Below are 19,639 nucleotides of genomic sequence, written 5' to 3'. Positions count from 1 at the left end.
CTCAGCATATAAGTAGTGGGATGACTGGTTCGCCTGTTGTCATTATAATGTGACCGGGTGGGGTATGCTTCAGTGAGATAGCACTTTAAATCCATCATCACGCCGACATTCCATTGCGAGTTGGACCGGGTCTGTTCTCCGTAGATGTTTACGTTGACTACACCATGGAACGTGTTCCCTTAGAGGAAGGCATTGGGTTCTGTCCCCTAGCCGAGACATACCAGTCTTTAAAAATGGTAGTTGCTGTTCCTGCTTAGCGTTCAGCGTATAAGGGGATAGCAACGACTGGTTCGCCCGTTGTCAGTATAATGTGACCGGTTGGGGTGTGCTGTTTGGTGTCATCTGCAGTATTCTTCAGTGAGGTAGCACTATAAATCGGCAAAAGTTCCGGCCTATCACAAGGAGACTTGACACGAACATACCACAGCCTCCCAAAACACACATACGCACTCACCACACGCATACATATCGCACGCTCGGGAGGCCGTCCTTAAATGACCTTAGATGTTAATAGGACGTTAAACAAAATAAACCAAACCAAACCAAACCTTAGCTGTTAATAGAATAATAAAATAAAATAAACCAAACCAAACCAAATTTTGTTACATATATCTTACTTGTATCTTGAATATCATTTAAAACATCTACCGTCAAACGTAAATGGTCTTAAGCAAAGTTTCAATTGTTAATTAACACAAACAATAATATAGTGCATTGTATTGTTAATTATGTACGGACCACGTATTGCAATCGCTTACAGAATAATATCCAGTAGCTTTTAGCCTGCGTTTAAATTGCACTGAATAATTAAATTGGAGACAGTACTGCACTGTCTACATTTCTTATAAATAAAATTAGTCTTTATTAATTACAGTTCACAACGAATGGTACGCAACATCGGTACTGAAACATAATTCAATCTGTTGTCCGTTGTGTTAAGGGACATAACTGTTATTTAAAAAAAATGCATATTTGTGACCTCGACTTTTTTCTTACGAATTCACTGCTGCCAAAACCCCTGCCCAGTTTTCTTGCTTATCGCGACCTGACAGTCCTGACCCCGAAAACGTTTCAAACAGTACATTTTCTCTTTTCAGAACTTCTTCAACCAGAACCGATTTTCCCCTAGGATCCCCCGGGCCCTACCCACCGAATCTTTGGTGTTATTGCAGACGAAAAAAAAATCAAGCAAACTCCCTATTGCAATATGCCTGCTAACGATCAGACGACTTATTGATCGAGTTTGCTTTCATTATAATTATCCCCCGCGAAACGCGTTTACGGGGGATATTAAATTGGGCTCCGTCCGTCCGTCCGTCCGTGTGTCCGTCCGAGATTCTTTTCCGGGCCATAACTCCATAACCGTTCAACGCATCTCCTTCAAACTTTCTGTATATATCAGACTAGTGCCCTAGTTGTGCCTTTTGCTATTGTGGACCTTCCATTTTTGGTATTTTTTCTGTCACCATGGAAACTTAGTTAAAAATACCAAATTACTGTTGCTTTTGTTTTCGGGCTATAAATCAAAAACCGTTCAGCGCAGCTCCTTGACACTTTATGTATGGATGAGACTAGTTCTCTAGTCGTGCCTTTTGCTATTGCAGACCTTCCTTTTTGGGTATTTTTTCTGTTATAATGAAAAATTTGTCAAAAACAACAAATTACTAATGTTTCCTTTTGTTTGTAGTATCCTAGTTATGTCCTATCTGTCCATTTGACATACTTGTCTGGGCTACAGCTGCAAAACAATTCACCAAAACTTTATGTATGTATTAGATTAGATACATGTGTCTGAAAGCCTACTTGTTCAAAGGCAGTTTGCTAAACACTTCTCATTCACCAGTTCCTTGACTATGTTTGATTATGCTTTTCATATTTATGGTATCAGGCATTTTCAAGCCACTTTTTCTCATTGTGATCACCTTTTGTCTGTCACATATCATACATCATCCTCTGTCCATAAACTATTGCCGTTTTTCGATTTCTTTTCAAAAATCATTCAACATAGTTTAACTGTCTATCCTATCATGTGATGTGTTAAGGAACTTTTGGTGAGAAGTGTTTTTATGAAAAATCTGAATAATACATTGAAGTTTGTAATTTGCTTCGTTTGTACTTTTTATTTCAAATAATTTTTTTTTTTTAGGTTATCTGAATAGACACCCTGGCATATGAACCAATTGCATATATTTAGTACGAAATGCCTTCAAGGGAAAGGAAAAACCGGGCAAAGGATCGACAGAGAAAACATCCTGTGAGTTTAAAATGTATTGAACAGAGTGGAATTATTTTTTGTCGAACAGCAGTCATTTTATTCACTTTCCTATTATTTCATTTTCCTGGGGTTAGGCTTTAATGAAATGTTACCAATACTGACTTATGTTGCATCAAGTGTTCTTATGAAACATTGTCATTACTCTAGAAACATTATTTCTTTACATCTTCATCAAACTACACACTATAATAAATTAATATGTCTAAAGCTAAATGTGCCTTTTCATTGTTTTTCTAGGTTGCTTCTGTCAGTACATCTACAGTGACAGCTGGGGATTCTTCATTACCTGTAGTACCTTCATAGCATGTGTCTGTTGTAGACTCACACCCTCTACATGGTCTTCATGTTCAACCAAGTGATGTTTTAGAAGGATATGTGGATATTAACATTTTGGATTATATAAGTTCTGTTCTTCGTGTTCAATACAATCAGTATCATGGCCTCCTGAAACCCTCATACTTATATGCTATTGCCCAAAACAACAGATCTTTACTTATCCATACCAAAGTACCTCCTCATAAATTTGCTGTTCAGCTGCATTTCATCAACAGCCATTATGTTATGTCTTCTCAAAATAACCATGGTTTAATAACAGTTTTTGACTCCCTGCCAAAGTCCTCTAGACTAACTCAAATTTTACCTCAACTTAATATTACCTACAGAAGTCTTCAGGAAAACCCAGCCCAACAAATAAGATATATTGTTCCACAACATCAAGGTGCTAATACAGATTGTGCTTGCTTTGCTGTGTGTAATGCCATTATGATATTGCAAGGACTACAACAATCATCAAGCATGCTAAATCAAGCCAGATTACGAACATTTCTTTACGAAGGAATAATGGCAGGAATATTTCCAACTTCACCATCCATTCTTCAAATCCTACATATGTCAGTGTTACAAACCAGGAAAAGATGAAAAATTATTTCGCGTTTCAAAGGAAACAAACTGATTTGAAAAGACAGAATTTTTCATGTGCAAAGGCATGTGCTGAAAATATGCTACCTTATCAAGAAATAACTGAGATAACAACAATAAGGTCAAGTCATTTAGCAAAACAAAAACTTGATAATTTAGTACAATATAGGGAAAAAGATCAGAAAAGAAAACAATTAGCTCGAGCAAACAGGTCAGATAAGGAAGTGCTACACGAAAGAGACAAAGATAAAAGAAGGAAAAACATTACTCGAACAAACAGAACACATAAGGAAGTGTTACAGGAAAGAATAAAAAACAAGATGATAACAACTTTCTTCTTCCTAATGTCTCCCTTGACAATGCCTCACTTTTGGCCTTTAGTTGAGCGTTCGCCCCTGTGAGGAAGGCTTTGGGTTCTGTTCCCTGGCCGAGACATACCAGAGTCTTTAAAAATGGTAGTTGCTGCTTCTGCTTAGCGCTCAGCATACAAGGAGTGGGACGACTAGTTCGCCCGTTGTCAGTATAATGTGACCGGGTGGGGTGTGCTGCTGGGTGTCTTCGACAGTATGTTTCAGTGAGGTAGCACTATAAATCGGCAAAAGTTCCGGCCTATCACAAGGAGACTTAACACGAACATACCGCAGCCTCCCAAGACACACATACGCACTCACCACACGCATGCATGTCGCGCGCACGGGAGGCCGTCATTAAATGACCTTAGATGTTAATAGGACGTTAAACAAAATAAACCAAACCAAACCAAACTGCCAGTTTCTCAGTTTACTCTGTACAATCATTGAATGAATACTTAAGCCAACCTGCGAAAGCTTCTCAGTGTTCTGCAACAAGAAATACAATATAAATTTCCTGAAAACAATAATAAGCTCACAAACAGTAAAATAATTAGTGTAACCTGACTTCAAATTCATAGTTTGTGGTAAAAGAAAGATATGACAAACTGTTAGTATTAATTTTTATGTCAATTAACTGATACTACACATTTCAAAAATATTTTGGAAGGATTACTTGTGTATATTTAGTTAATCTATGGAAATTAAACATGCGAGGGTCGGGTGGCTAGCAGGGATTCCATAAATATGAGGCCCTATAAATATTAGGCCTTATTGCACATTTTCATTCCATGGGCTATTATCATGTTCAATTTTATACAAATCAGTCTTAGGGGTGGATTTGTGGAGGGACAGACATAGTAGTTAGTGATGCCCTAATAAATAGAACATACATGTGACATATTTGCCCCTATATCAACTTAAAAGATTGCGAAAAGGTACTTTGGTTTGGTTTGGTTTATTTTGTTTAACGTCCTATTAACAGCTAAGGTCATTTAAGGACGGCCTCCCGTGCGTGCGACATGCATGCGTGTGATGAGTGCGTATGTGTGTTTTGGGAGGCTGCGGTATGTTCGTGTTAAGTCTCCTTGTGATAGGCCGGAACTTTTGCCGATTTGCGAAAAGGTACAGTTCTATTGAATGTCAATTTATTGAAAATTTTCAGCAAAAAATGAAATAGAAGTGTTGTTAATAAGCATGTGAATCATCCATGAGTTAAAAGGAAACCCGACATAAACTGTACCAAGGACATTTCTTGACTTCTACCATGAAGAGCAATTGCCGCTGTCCACAGCATATGGTGAAAGGCCTTGGTTGAAAAGCTTGGAGTTGTATCACTTACTATATCAGTTAATGCTGAAAGAAGTGCTGGGCATCGTTGCTGAAGTTCCCCGTGAAGCATTTCCCAACGGTTTGAACAATGATCCAGATTATCTTTTAGAAAGTTTTGTGGATTCATCTTTTCTTCCAATCTGGATGCACAAGTGATCACTGCTATTTTATTGGTCTCACATAAAGCTTATACGACATTTCCATCCACATAAGTGCCACGAACTAATGCTTTGCAAATCTTCTGATACGCTTCATTTGTTATCATGGACTTTTTTCCCACTGGGATAATGGATGGTCACCTGGAAAAGAAAATCATTATAATTTTTTCGTGTATATGCACAACCATAGCTTCTGTAAACAAAATAAACCAAACCAACCAATCTTCCATTTGGATCAGCTGATCAATATCAAAGCAATACTTTATAAACTTAAATATGTCAGGAACAATAACACATAGGAATATTACCTGTACCCTGTACTGAAGCACCATTTTTTAAAATTCATCTTATATTCTTTTATATAATTGTATTTTGACAATTGACATTTTTGCTGTTCAGCATATAGTAGGGTTTATAAAAATCAACTGGTTTGTGCTTTGCTTCTTATAAATAAGCTTACATATTTTGGAAGCTGTATTTTGAAATTTGGATGAAAGCCTTAAACTTCTAACATTCTGATAATGTAAGGTCAATTCAACTGTGAGATGAGCATATAACACCTGCATCTCATAATTTAGATACCTGCACAAAGAGATGACTGAATTGTATTCCCCTTCCTTGAATTCTTCACATCTGAACATGTCTCGCTGGCATCTATCAAAAAATACATCGTATATGTCCATGTAACGCCACCAAAAAAAATAAATTAACAAGATGGATATGTCAAAGGATTAAATAACAGGCAAGCCTATATAAATTATCTCTTTACATTGTAGGTTGAACAAGTTTCACTAAAATTTTAAAGTATAAAGTAGTTTGATATATTTAAATGAATTAAATACGTTTATTATGAACAATAATGTAAACAAAAGACGGCATATCAACTTGCTTTCAATAAATATCCAATATCACCACCTACAGAAAATTTAAGGACACATTAAACTCAAAAAATGCAGTCTTAACTTTCATCAGTACTATTCTAATTTGAATGTTTTTATACAAAAATATGTCTTTTCACCTGAAGCTACTGTTTGGGATATTTTATCTTCCTCTTGTAAGTGACATCATCTGTTTTTATAAAACAATCAATTCATAATATCTAAGTATTACTTTGATTAATTATAGATCAATCATAGTCCTAAAGTCAAATGTGTTATGAATGAATGCAAATTAAACCAGTTAAATTAATGTCCTTTAATACTTGAAAGAACTTCAACCGGGTAAAATCATTTGATCATGAAAGAAAGTATGTAAATTCCATATACTTACCCTTTGAAAAGCAAATAGGTATAGCAGCATTCCGTATCGTTGAAATTCGGTCTACTCATGATCGATTCCCCCGAGCTGGGCTGGTCAACGTACTACTGAGTGATTTGTTTACACTTTTCGTCAGCACTGAAGAGTTCTACCAATATCTGTTTTGCAGTTCCGTTATAAGTTACGTGCACGTAAACCTGTACGTAGTTGTGAAAAGTTACGTACGGCTTTGTGAAACAACCCCCTATAAAATGTACGTACACGTAAATCTTACGGGTACCCGTGAAGTTACGTATGCGTTGTGAAAGGGTACTCTGAACCAAATGGTACAAGGCTTGCTTGCAATGCAACCGATTTTTAGTGCTGAAATTGTCCGATGAATTTAGGTACTAGATAATAGGTGTTACACATTAGTGAACCAAACTAAACTAAACTTAACCAAACCGAACCCAAGCAGAACTTAATATATACAGGATATCCATGTACATGTATCGTTCCATGTGCCTTCGAATAGACTATGGGAGGCAACTCTAACAAAGAGATGTCACAATCGGTTTTAACTACATTTAACACAGTGTAGTATTTATATAAACAGAAACAGAACGGTATTTTAATTTGTCTATTTTTGACATCTCTTAAATTCCTATGTGACATTTTGTGAGCAAGAATTACATTGTATGTTGCCCTATGATAGATCAGGTTTGATTGATATGATTCTACGGCCAGACATTAATGAATTTTACCTACTCTATTGGAGTCTATAATAACGGTTGTTATTTAGGAGTGAGAAGACTGGTTTGTCCAAGATCATTCTCCATTGCATTATTTAATGCTGTTTGTAGATTGGCTCCGTTTACTACCTTAAACACTTACGATTTTGAATATACTGTAGTATTGTACAATGTCCTGTATTTTCTTGCGTATGAAAATGATCCGATCAATTACTTTTATTATACAAGTCATCTTGCACTTTTTGTTGAAAATCACCACATACTTATTAACACTTGACTTAGGAGGGGGATGAGATATAATCATCGATAATTTACTTTGAATATAGATTGTGACCAGTATAACTGGATGCTTGGAAACAGAATTCTCCTGATGGAACACAGACAAATACATATCCTGCCAGTTGCTCGAGTGCCTCTATCATTACCGCCATGAGATGACGGTTTCATGTCCTAGTCTTTGTCGGTAGGTTTCCATCTCAAACATTCTCGGAATAAACCGATGTCTGAGGTTCAATGAATCTTCATAATTTGTATTTTAAAGACGAAGAAAGAGAAAAATATATATTCTGATCTGAATTGGCGGTGAATATAATTTGTGAAGTTTTGATAAATTTTGTACATTTTCTTGTCTTTTTCTCTTCATATATATACAGAAATTTGTGTCAGAAATATAGCTATAAAATGTATCGTTTCATCATTTTTCAATAACAAACAAGCTATAGTTAACAAATACATTTGTAAGTGTATTGAAAGTACACGGTTTATAATAATAAAACCGGTCGTAATCTAGTTACTCATATAACTACATACATAGTGGAACAACATTAAGCTCTGGATCAGTCTCACATGATAACAACTCACAACTCATTGAAAAGTGTTTGCTGATAGTCCTTAAAATATCCAAACCAACACACAGTTTCACATTGCATTGTGAACATTCCGAAATAACTTCCCGACCTCTGCCTGATTTCGATCACTGTCGGCATCTTCCCTTTTTGTTTAGCATTTCCGGCCAGTACTGGTGTCCAGTTGTGTCCATCGTCGTTGGATTTGCCTTCCTCTTCCTGGTCACACTGGTTTCCCCAATTAACTGACGAGCCTACTCCTGTCTGAAACTGATCTGTATGGATAGAAAATTAATTCAATTATTAAATGCACATACTTGATGGTAACTTGTTTATTCTATGGACCAAACATGCTTTTTGCTTTATTAGATTTTTAGTCAAATCGCCCTGCGCCCGTGGTCCGTCGTCCGTCCCTCCGTCCGACCGTAAACAATTCTTGTTATCGCTATATCTCAGGAAGTACTGAAGGGATCTTTCTCAAATTTCATATGTTGGTTCCCCTTGGTGCCTACTTATGCATATTGCGTTTTGAGACCAATCGGAAAACAACATGGCCGACAGGCAGCCATCTTGGATTTTGACAATTGAAGTTTGTTATCGCTATTTCTGAGAAAGTACTGAAGGGGTCTTTCTCAAATTTCATAGGTAGCTTCCCCTTGGTGCCTAGTTATGCATATTGCATTTTGACACCAATCGGAAAACAACATGGCCGACAGACAGCCATCTTGGATTTTGACATTGAAGTTTGTTATCGCTATTTCTGATAATGTACTGAAGGGATCTTTCTCAAATTTCATATGTATGTTCCCCTTGGTGCCTAGTTATGCATATTGCGATTTGAGACCAATCTGAAAACAACATGGCCGACAGGCATCCATCTTGGATTTTGACAATTGAAGTTAGTTATCGCTATTTCTGAGAAAGTACTGAAGGGATCTTTTCTCAAATTTCATATGGAGGTTCCCCTTGGTGCCTCTTTATGCTTATTGCATTTTGAGACCAATCGGAAAATAACATGGCCGACAGACAGCCATCTTGGATTTTGACAATTGAAGTTTGTTATCGCTATTTCTGAGAAAGTACTGAAGGGATCTTTCACAAATTTCATATGGAGGTTCCCCTTGGTGCCTCTTTATGCTTATTGCATTTTGAGATCAATTGGAAAACAATATGGCCGACAGACCGCCATCTTGGATTTTGACAATTGAAGTTTGTTATCTATTTCTCAAAGTGCTGAATGGATCTTGCTCAAATTTCATAAGTAGGTTCCCCCTGGTCCCTTGTATTGCATTTTTGGACCAGTCTGTCCTGAAAACAACCTGGCAAACAAACAGCCATTATCGTTAAATCTCAAATTTCTTATATAGCTAGGATTCCCTTGTTTAAAAAGTACTGGAGGGATGTCTCAATTTGCACAGATTAGTAAAATGAAGGGAAAAGGCGTAGAGAAAAGATCAATCTGACATGGAACTTATGAAGATCATTCAATGGTGGGCGCCAAGATCCCTCTGGGATCTCTTGTTTTCCAAATATTATTCACTAATCAAATCATTGATCAATCAAAGTCAAGTCAAAGATTATCTAAAAAAAAAAAACAACATTTATTTCTTTTGTAAATAGAAAGACCAAAAGCTGAATGTATATCTAAGCTCCTGTTTTTGGCTCACCTGGACCGAAGGTCCGGTGAGCTTATGCCATGGTGCGGCGTCCGTCCCTCCGTCGTCCGTCAACATTTGCTTCAAATCGCTACTTGTCAAAAAGTTCTTATTGGATTTTGACCAAATTTGGTCAGAATCATCCTTGGCGGAAGGGGATCAGATTTTGCATCAATGGTGACTCTGACCACAAAGGGGCCTCAGGGGCGGGGCCCAATAGGGGAAATTGAGGTAAATCCTTTAAATCACTACTAGTAATAAAGTTATGACAGGATTTGAACCCAATTTGGTCAGAAACATTGGGGGAAGGGGAACAGATTTTGCATAAATGGTGACCCTGACCCCCGAGGGGCAAAAGTGGCGGGGCCTATCGGGGAAATAGAGGTGATTTCTTTAAATCGCTACTAGTAATAAAGTTATGAATGGATGTTCTAAAAACAATTCTTGAGGTCTTTAAGACCCTTAAAGAGTCTGAACTTCGTTATTTCTTTAAAGCAGTTTGGATCCCCACACCATAACCATATATAGCATTGGTTGACAAATAAAACAAATGGAACATGAACATTATTTTGACATTTGGTCTAATCCAACCAGGTGAACGATACGGGCCCCATGGGTCTCTTGTAAATTTTGGTCTCATTTTGATCAATTATTGACCTGTGTCGTTATCTTTTCTTTCCAGTCCGTGTGGTCAGCTTGTGGTTTGGAGACTCCTTCATCAGTAAAAAGGAGTTAACGATGGCATCATCCAGAAGGAAGTAGAAGAGGTAATTCCACCATTTTAAAGACTTCCTACTGCAAGAGTACTGCATCCTCAGCTGATCCGCCCTATCGACTGCATTTATACGCGAGCCGTAGAGCTGGACCGCGTCAGGTGCCGGGGAGACGTGTTGTGCCGTCTTTCGTCTTACCTGAACAAGAAATGTTGAAAACTAGAAATGGTTTTTCCTGTTCAATCAACAGCACTAGCCAAAACACTACACTAATACAACACTTTGAGTTTCCTCTGACCTCGACACCAGCCAAAGACATTGTGATAGTCAGAAAATAAACAACGAGGAGAACTATTTTCCCGATTATTTCTTCAAAATTCCATCAATAAATCATTATCAGTGTGTTAGATATACTCACTTGTTGTTGTCAAACCAAGCAGATGCGCTGAGGGATCCCTTCTGCATAGATAAATGGTCCCCTTCTTCTTCACGCAACCTTTCTGCAGCTCCTTGGGATATCCCTGTCGTGTTGCTCTCACAGTACCGCAAGCACATCCGTAATCAGGGCAGGGCTAGAGAAGTTGTCCATGAAGAGGTGGTGGTTCTTCTTTAGCAAGTCCCTGCTAAGGTCAAGAACCACCCTTCCAGCTAGTCCTACCTCTCGTTCACCATCTGGGCTTCCTGCGCGCCCCGTATACATGTATACTTGAAACTGATGGACGTAACCATTGGATGAATCTGCCTTCTCCCACACATATTTGAAACATGAAAAAAAAACAGTGTTGCTTTTATTTAATTTTGTATATCATTGCAATCTCGCAATTATATATTTCGGTAAGATATCTTTTATTCTTGATAAATACAGTCCATAATATAAAATAGTATAAATTCTTCCTTCAACTCCTGTTGATTCTTACTTTATATTTTGTTCATAAATTTATTATGAAATCTGAATTTTATTACAATACATACCTTTATTCCAAACTTGACAGGTTTAGCAAGTAGATACTGCTTGAAGCCTTGAACCCTAGGCGTCCCTTGTAGGCGATCATTGCTTCATCAATGGCAACACCTCGTCCTTGGTTCCATTCGCGCCGTATGCAAGCCTGGACATTGGTCATAAAGGAACGAATATGATGTAGTTTATCGTATCCAGGTTGTCCTCGTGGGAAAACTGTAGTGGAATCACTCAGATGGAAATACTGCAGAAGTTTATAAAATCTGTACAATATGAAATTTATATGGGATATATACCAGGTTATTGTGATACATTCTTTTTAATCATATGAATATCTGATAGATGGGTTATCTTGATCAACATTATATTTAATATTTATGATGATTCATTCAAATGAATAACTCTTATTTCGAAATGAATGCATTATTAATTTTATATTTGTTCAATTTGATATTTCAACTTCGACACAGACGAAAACGACTCAGAATGTGAGGGTTTCGCCCTGAAGAGTTAGCCATCTGAGAAATACCGAGAAAGAGGTCAACGTACCTACATCGTGGAGTTATAATCTCAAGTCGGTAGTCATTGACCAGTTCGACCAACCAACGGGACGGAACCCGTGAACGTTCTTGACGAAGGGAAGAAAGAAATTGACTTCTTCACTTTACTATTTCCATTCACACTGTTTTAATTTATGGATACACAGACAAATCTCTACGCAAGATTAAATGGTACATTGAGTTTTGTATGTTTAGGATGACTAGAATAACAAGAGATCCCAGAGGGATCTTGGCGCCCACCATTGCATCATCTTTATAGGTTTCATGTCAGATTGATCTTTTCTCTACTTTTCCCTTCCTTACTAATCTGTGTAAATTCAGAAACAGCCCTCTAGTACTTTTCAAACAGGGGGAACCTATATATAAAATTTAAGATTTAGCGATAATGGCTGTCTGTTGTTTTCGGATTGGTCCCAAAATGCAATACCAGGGACCAAGGGGAACCTACATATGAAATTTGAGAAAGATCCCTTCAGTACCTTCTGTAAAATAGGTCTCAAAATGCAATATGCATAACAAGGCACCAAGGGGAGCCAACATATGAAATTTGAGAAAGATCCCTTCAGTACTTTCTCAGAAATAGCGATAACAAACTTCAATTATCAAAATCCAAGATGACTGCCTGTCGGCCATGTTGTTTTCCGATTAGTTCCAAGATGCAATATGCAGAACTACAGACCAAGGGGAACTTACAACAAGAGATCCAAGAGGGATCTTGGCGCCCACCACTGAATGATCTTCATAGGTTCCATGTCAGATTGATCTTTTCTCTACTTTTCCCTTCCTCTAAGTGTTACTAATCTGTGTAAATTCAGAAACAGCCCTCTAGTACTTTTCAAACAAGGGGAACCTATATATAAAATATAAGATTTAGTGATAATGGCTGTCTGTCGGCCATATTGTTTTCGGATTGGTCCCAAAATGCAACATCAGGGACAAAAGGGAATCTACAAATGAAATTTTAGAAAGATCCCTTCAGTACCTTTTGTAAAATAGCGATAACAAACTTCAATTGTCAAAATCCAAGATGGCTGCCTGTCGGCCATGTTGTTTTCCGATTAATCTCAAAATGCAATATGCATAACAAGGCACCCAGGGGAACCTACATATGAAATTTGAGAAAGATCCCTTCATCACTTTCTGAGAAATAGCGATAACAAACTTCAATTGTCAAAATCCAAGATTGCTGCCTGTCAGCCATGTTGTTTTCCGATTGGTCTCAAAATGCAATATGCATAACTAGGCACCAAGGGGAGCCTACATATGAAATTTGAGAAAGATCCCTTCAGTACTTTCTCAGAAATAGCGATAACAAACTTCAATTGTCAAAATCCAAGATGGCTGCCTGTCGGCCATGTTGTTTTCTAATTGGTCTCATAATGCAATATGCATAACTAGGCACCAAGGGGAGCCTACATATGAAATTTGAGAAAGATCCCTTCAGTACTTTCTCAGAAATAGCGATAACAAACTTCAATTGTCAAAATCCAAGATGGCTGCCTGTCGGCCATGTTGTTTTCTAATTGGTCTCATAATGCAATATGCATAACTAGGCACCAAGGGGAGCCTACATATGAAATTTGAGAAAGATCCCTTCAGTATTTTATCTATCAGTACGACTGGCAGACAGCTGATGCCACGGTACAGTATAAGCTCACCTTGGTTATTTGGACCAGTTGGGCTAACAATTCAAATTAATGTAGAGGACATTCAAACCTTCCATCTATACAGAGTATTTGATTCTACCTGGGATATCTTAGAAATGAGACAATGATTATGAAATTTTGTGAAAATCGTTTTTGAAAAGTCTCCAGGGTCATATCATATAATTCACACTTTTTGTGAAAGACCTTGGCTTCAGACCCTTCTACATGTGTCTATGGTGAGTATGTTTCTTGCTACATCATCATCATCATCATCATCATCATCATAAACTGAAATTGACATCAATATAGTTATAGGAGATTGACATGTCCAGGCATATTCAAAACAAAGTTAAGAAACTGTTGTTTATATTATATTTAGGTTAACAAGCTAATTATGTTTTATATGTAGTTGTTTCATCAAAATCATAGATATATGCCTCATTTAAAATGCAAGTAACAGTTTGAATAATTTAAACCAAATGGGATTGGTGACCAAATTGAGTTTATATACACACTATTGTGTGACAATTAGATTTCTAAACACCAAGCACTATAGATTCTTACAATTTGGGATTAGCTATGCATGGATGACTGTTTAATTGAGACTTTACTTTCCCCTATTGGACCCGCGCAATAGGCCCCTGGGGGATGGGACCTCTGGCTTAAACAAAATTGATTCCCTTTCCGTAGCATGCTTCACAGCAAACATAAACCCAATCATTTCATTCCTGCAGTAGAATATTAGAAGGATTTTAAAGAATTTACCAACTTTCCCCTATTGGGCTCCATCCCTCTGGCCCTTAAATTTGGGGCTGAGATCCCTGGTTTATACAAAATTGATCCCCCTGCACCCTAGCATATGCTTCAGACTAAATATGAACCCAATCCCTTCATTCCTGCAGTAGAAGGAGGATTTTAAAGAATTTACCAAATTTCCTCTATTGGGCCCGATTGACATCTGGCCCCTTCGCGTGCTAGACCCTTGGTTTATACAAAATTGGTTCCACTTTGCCCAAGGGTGCTTCAGACCATGAAATTGTGTCAAAATCCATTCAGTGGTTCATGATTAGTAGTGATTTAAATGAAAAGTTGACATACGGATGAACACCACCCCATACCATAAAAATGCAAAATTCTTATATGCCAATCAGACTGATGTCTTTTGATAAAATTTACTCAATGAACTTACAAAGAGTGCTGTCTGCAGAGCTTGAACCACTGCAAGATGTAGAGCTACCTGAAAAAAAATAACATTCTGATTAATGCAGAATATAATAAACACATTACAAAAGGCCTTATAATTGTAAAGTATTTTTGAGAGATTGTATCCTACAACAAAGGTTTGGTTTTGTTAATTTACGTCCTATTAACAGCCAGGGTCATTTAAGGACGTGCCAGGTTTGGGAGTTGGAGGAAAGCCGGAGTACCAGGAGAAAAAACACCGACCTGTGGTCAGTACCTGGCAACTGCCCCAATTGGGATTCGAACTCGAGACCCAGAGGTGGAGGGCTATAGCGATAAACTTAAGACGCCATGCGCCTTAACTACTCGGCCACCGCGACCCCCATACAACAAAGGTATGTGATAATTATCATGCTATATTGATATTGTACGTACAGTGATCAATCTACGATTATTTTTCATGGGTCCTTTTCAATCTGTATCGCTAAAACAATGGGTCCATTAGTGTTAAAGTGACCAATTTCCATAAATTTAATGGGTCCTTTCAAAATTCTGTAAGTCCTGGACGCGGGACTCGCACGTAGAGTTATCATTTTCAAAAAATTACTCTCTCAAATCAACATTGATTCTTGTCAGTATATATATATATATATATATATAGTTTCATGTTTTCTGTTTTGTTATGCAAATCAGAAAGGATTTATATCCATTCCATTTTAGATATTAGTAATGCATAGCTTAAATGAAAGTTATGATAATCAAATCAGCAATTTCAGTGTTATAAAATCATAAACTTTGGTAAAGAAAAATTGAGAGTAATTTTGTAAACATCAATGAGTTTGTAACTTCAACATATACTTTTGTCATATGTTCATGAATCTCATCAATTGATTACTTTCGACAACATCAAGATAGCCCTAACCAACTCCATGAAAAAAAAAAGATTAGGTTACCTGCAACTGGTTGCCAAACATCATCATCTACAAGTAGGATGAGTTTTGTGTTTGCCGGAAGCGTTTTGAAATAGGATGTGTCAATTTCTGTGCCATCTTCTTCCAGCACAAAAGTAATCCTAGCAGTTGAATCCAGTACAAACTTCTCTTTGCCTAAGAAACAAGTTTATATTGTTATGGTTAAAATTATTACCATCAGAACATAACTAACACCAGCATAAAAACATAACTAATACCAGCATAAAAGTAATAGCATTTATTAATGCTGTTACTTTTATGCTGGTATTAGTTATGTTCTGATGGAATTTATTCTTTAATATATACTTGATGAGCCCTAGCATATAGAGAACAAGACACCTAGAGGTCCTGTATCACTCACCTCATCCTCGGCACCAGGTGAAAATCGCACTATCGCTTATTTAAGCGATAGTGCGATTTTCACCTGGGACCGAGGATGCACTCACCTATAGTATTGCCAGCAGCAGAGCAACTACAATTTAGCTTATAATGTATTTTAATTATAAATTCCAAGCACAAAAATTAAGTTATAGGCATTGTTAATTTCCACTAGGGAAAAAGTAAATGTCAATAATGCGAAAGTGATCCCTTTTTGACATTCCCATTAAGTCCCCTGCCACCAAGGGATTCTACCACGGACTTAAGTCCGTGATTCTACCAGTACCACTAAAATTGAAACAATTATCCATTGCTTAGTTTCCAAGAAGTCGTTCATATCAACATTTTCGTCCATTAAACAATCAGTGTTGCCAACCTATATATATATATATCTGGTGATAACCAGGGTTATGGGGTAATGAAGCATAGCAAGAACCCATTGAATATTTCTATATTATTTAATTTAATCTACCAAACACTGAAAATTTGCATTTTTAATCAAAACATACAAAAAAAAATATTATGAAAAAAAATTACGAAAAACAAATAAAATAAATATAACTAATTGCATGAACAGAATTGTACAAAGCCTTGTTTTTTTCTACATACAATTAAATATTTTAATATTTTTGAAGTTTCAATTTTATGAATCGTTCAAAAATACCTTGTATTTTCTCATTTTATTTTTCATCAGTTTAATAAATTAAACCACAATACAAAAATCAAAATTATTTGAGTTAATAAAATTTTGACCCCTTATATACAGAAAAAATCCGGATTTTTTCAGACCGCCTTCCGTTTCTATTTTTATCATTAGTTACCCAAAATGGTGGCCATTACGATACATATACTGGCTGTGGGCATATGCATATGCCGACATATGTCTTTCCATGTGAGTACTAAGTAAATCCTCCAGCCATCATCTTAGTGTTTGTTTTTGAAGTAATGTTCCATAATTCTGCTCTCAAATATGATTAATTAACCGTGTCTTTGCCAGCCTGGTATGGGAATGGATGCCTTAACTGACATCGTGATGCATGACCGACTGTCTTTACGATTTCGTTGTCACCGTCGTTGTAAGCTGAAGCTTGTTAGACTGAATCTGTACTTAGATAATCGTCCTATATATAGTTTCTGGTGTGCGCATGAAGATTTGGTGTGGTGTCACTGTGCACGTAAAAACATATTTTGTTAAAGTTCTCAGTTAGTTAAAATCCATACATGTACTAGTAGGTCAAGTTGACAGAATCTTCTAATATGTAATATGTGTTCTTGGCTATAACTACATATGCATGTAGTTCACACTTCTATTGTGTTGTGTAAACACAGTCCCTATCGAGGGGGGTCATTAGAAGCCCTACAATCCAATTAATTTGTCCTTTAGGTGACCTGACAATTTAAGTGATTAATTGAGGTTCTTGACATACATATGTATCTGAAATCTGGTCACTCGGGTGTTAAAGCTCAAAACATGGGTTATTTGATGACCAGACCGGTCAATCGTGTTAATATGTATTTTAAATTGTCTGAAACCCGGGTCAACACTGGGAAATCGGGTGAGTTGGCAATACTGAAACATTTGGCAACATACTAGACTAGAAGTTGTTTGGTACAGTAGCTGTTTCAAGTTAGGCAGGGATGAATTTAATACAATAAAATACACAGCCTAATAAGGGGTTGTATACATGTATACATGTAATATATAATACCTACTGCATTATATTAATGTAATATAATGCAGTAGGTATTATATTACATACAGTATAGTTCAGGCTTTAAATCAAGTTTTCAAAATATGAGATTTGGTTAGATATTTCAAATCTTATAGAGAAGACTGCGAAGAAATAAAATGATAAAGCTATACTTATCATATATTTAAGACTTTACATATTATTAATGTACAATTAACATTTACCTTTTATGTGTTTATAAGATATTTTTATAATCAAACTAAGTTACTGTACTCTGACGTAGAGATGACATACAATGTACAGGTTACAATTTTTCAAATCTGAAATTGATTTTATTGTACAAATTTCTTATGATAGCCTTCTTTACCATGTGATTTTTTGTGGAGAGCCATTTTTAGGGCTCAAACTTGGAAACCTATATAATACAGACAGTATTAGTCCAACAATCAACAATCCATGATGAGATATCATGAATATAACTTAGCAAAGGTCTCTCAATCCAGTCAATCACTATATTTGCAGTTAGTATACCAGGGATACATGTTAATTGTGTACTGGCTTATCATGACATTCTTCTGTACCATGAATTAGATTGAGGAAAAATATCTTATCCTAGTTTTCCTAGATCACTATTTGTACCACACAATACCCTGTGCTATTCCACTCTCAGGCCAATGTATAAACTGTTGGATAAATATTTTCCACTAGTGGAACATGACCTTCCGGTGTTTTGATTGGTGGATAAGTTGAACTTTGACACGAACTGCAATTGTTATTGATGTCATCATTCATCAATAATCAAATGATAACACCGCGGTGTCCCGGCCAGCACTGGTATTTTATAATGGAAAGTGCACATGATTCAATCGAATTTCACCATAGTGTTGTGGTAGAAACAGGTCTCATAAGTTATTTTAAAAGTTACAATATTATAGACACTCGCTAACGCTCTTGTCTTTCTGCAACTATTAAAAATAACTTACTCATGTCAGAGTTTGTGAAATATTTTCCATATCCAACAAACACTATTGTATAACCTCTATTTATCCAACCTCGGATCACAATGATTACATTGACCTCAGGTGTCTTTCTGGGGTATTTTGGGGAAATTGAATTACAGCGACACTCACAGAGATTGACCGGGTACAAATATTTCCTAAAAAACTTGGGATTCTTTTCCGCATTTTAAAAAATCATCACAATTGGGAATTTTTTAGTTGATTTTGTGAAAATATGAGGCTAAAATGCATTGGGAATTGGGTCGATGGGCGCACCCAGTATTATAGGCAGGAAAACACTGGACCTATGGCCTAGTGATTATTTTCATTTAGTAAATAGTAAAATGTCCGCATGCGCTATAGATTCCTAGCTATACTTACAACCATCTTTCAAATCTTCAAATGAAGAGGCAACAACGCCCTTCCTAGCCTCCCTGTCTCTGGAAAAAACCTTGAAAGGTTTTGTTGTCTGTGTTGCTTCCTCGAGCTCGTTCTTTTCCATTTTACTGAGTCTGTAATTTTTTAAATAAAAGTATGAGCTATGACATATTTCTAAATATAGACCAATATGAACTAGGCCTACTTACAGTTATTTCTAGTTGGTAATGCTCATTTTTAGGAAGATCCGCATGTGTGTTTTACGATGATATTTTTTGCCTGAATTAATCCCAATATCAAAATTTCAACAGTGTAATATCGTTGGACAAGGCCTTACCTACCGCCTCAAACAGTCCCGCGTCAGGAACAACAAAGAAGTAGGCCAACTAACTCGAGAAACCGACAGCGGGCTCGTAAATCCGGAAATCAACGCATATAATTGATGCAATTTCATTGATTTATTTTAACTAGATAAACCGCATAAGTACTCACAAGGCTAAAACAATGGTTACTGTGTAATTACCCCTATTTATACAAAAAGAGATAGGAGCTCTTTTTTAAATTAGTAAATATGGTTAAGTTTCACGTTGCATATATAATACGGTGCAATGGCAATGCTATCTTATAAATACAGCATAAACAA

The 19,639-nt window shown here is 36.6% G+C and overlaps 1 protein-coding gene across 1 annotated transcript; it reads right to left on the bottom strand.

Annotated features, from left to right (window-relative positions):
• Window positions 1-11,208: 11,208 nt before the first annotated feature.
• LOC117318117 lies at window positions 11,209-19,418 on the bottom strand. The gene is made up of 5 exons (XM_033873120.1): window positions 19,000-19,418; window positions 15,534-15,686; window positions 14,588-14,635; window positions 13,616-13,686; window positions 11,209-11,436 (listed from the first exon to the last, which is right to left on the bottom strand). Exons 1-5 carry the CDS (start codon window positions 19,118-19,120, stop codon window positions 11,209-11,211), a joined length of 621 nt encoding a protein of 206 aa, XP_033729011.1. The 5' UTR covers window positions 19,121-19,418.
• Window positions 19,419-19,639: the final 221 nt, after the last annotated feature.

The sequence above is a fragment of the Pecten maximus genome, chromosome 19 (assembly GCF_902652985.1).
Source record: "Pecten maximus chromosome 19, xPecMax1.1, whole genome shotgun sequence".
NCBI lineage: Eukaryota > Metazoa > Mollusca > Bivalvia > Pectinida > Pectinidae > Pecten > Pecten maximus.
Note: the sequence above shows the minus strand (reverse complement) of the source record. Positions and strands in the feature narration are given on the sequence as shown.

Coding starts and splice junctions, on each gene's coding strand:
- LOC117318117 (XM_033873120.1), bottom strand. CDS start 19,120: ATGGAAAAGAACGAGCTCGAGGAAGCAACACAGACAACAAAACCTTTC. Junction 15,687..18,999: donor TGAAGATTTGAAAGATGGTT/GTAAGTATAGCT, acceptor CTTGTTTCTTAG/GCAAAGAGAAGTTTGTACTG. Junction 13,687..14,587: donor CTCTGCAGACAGCACTCTTT/GTAAGTTCATTG, acceptor TGTCAATTTCAG/TTTATGATGATGATGATGAT.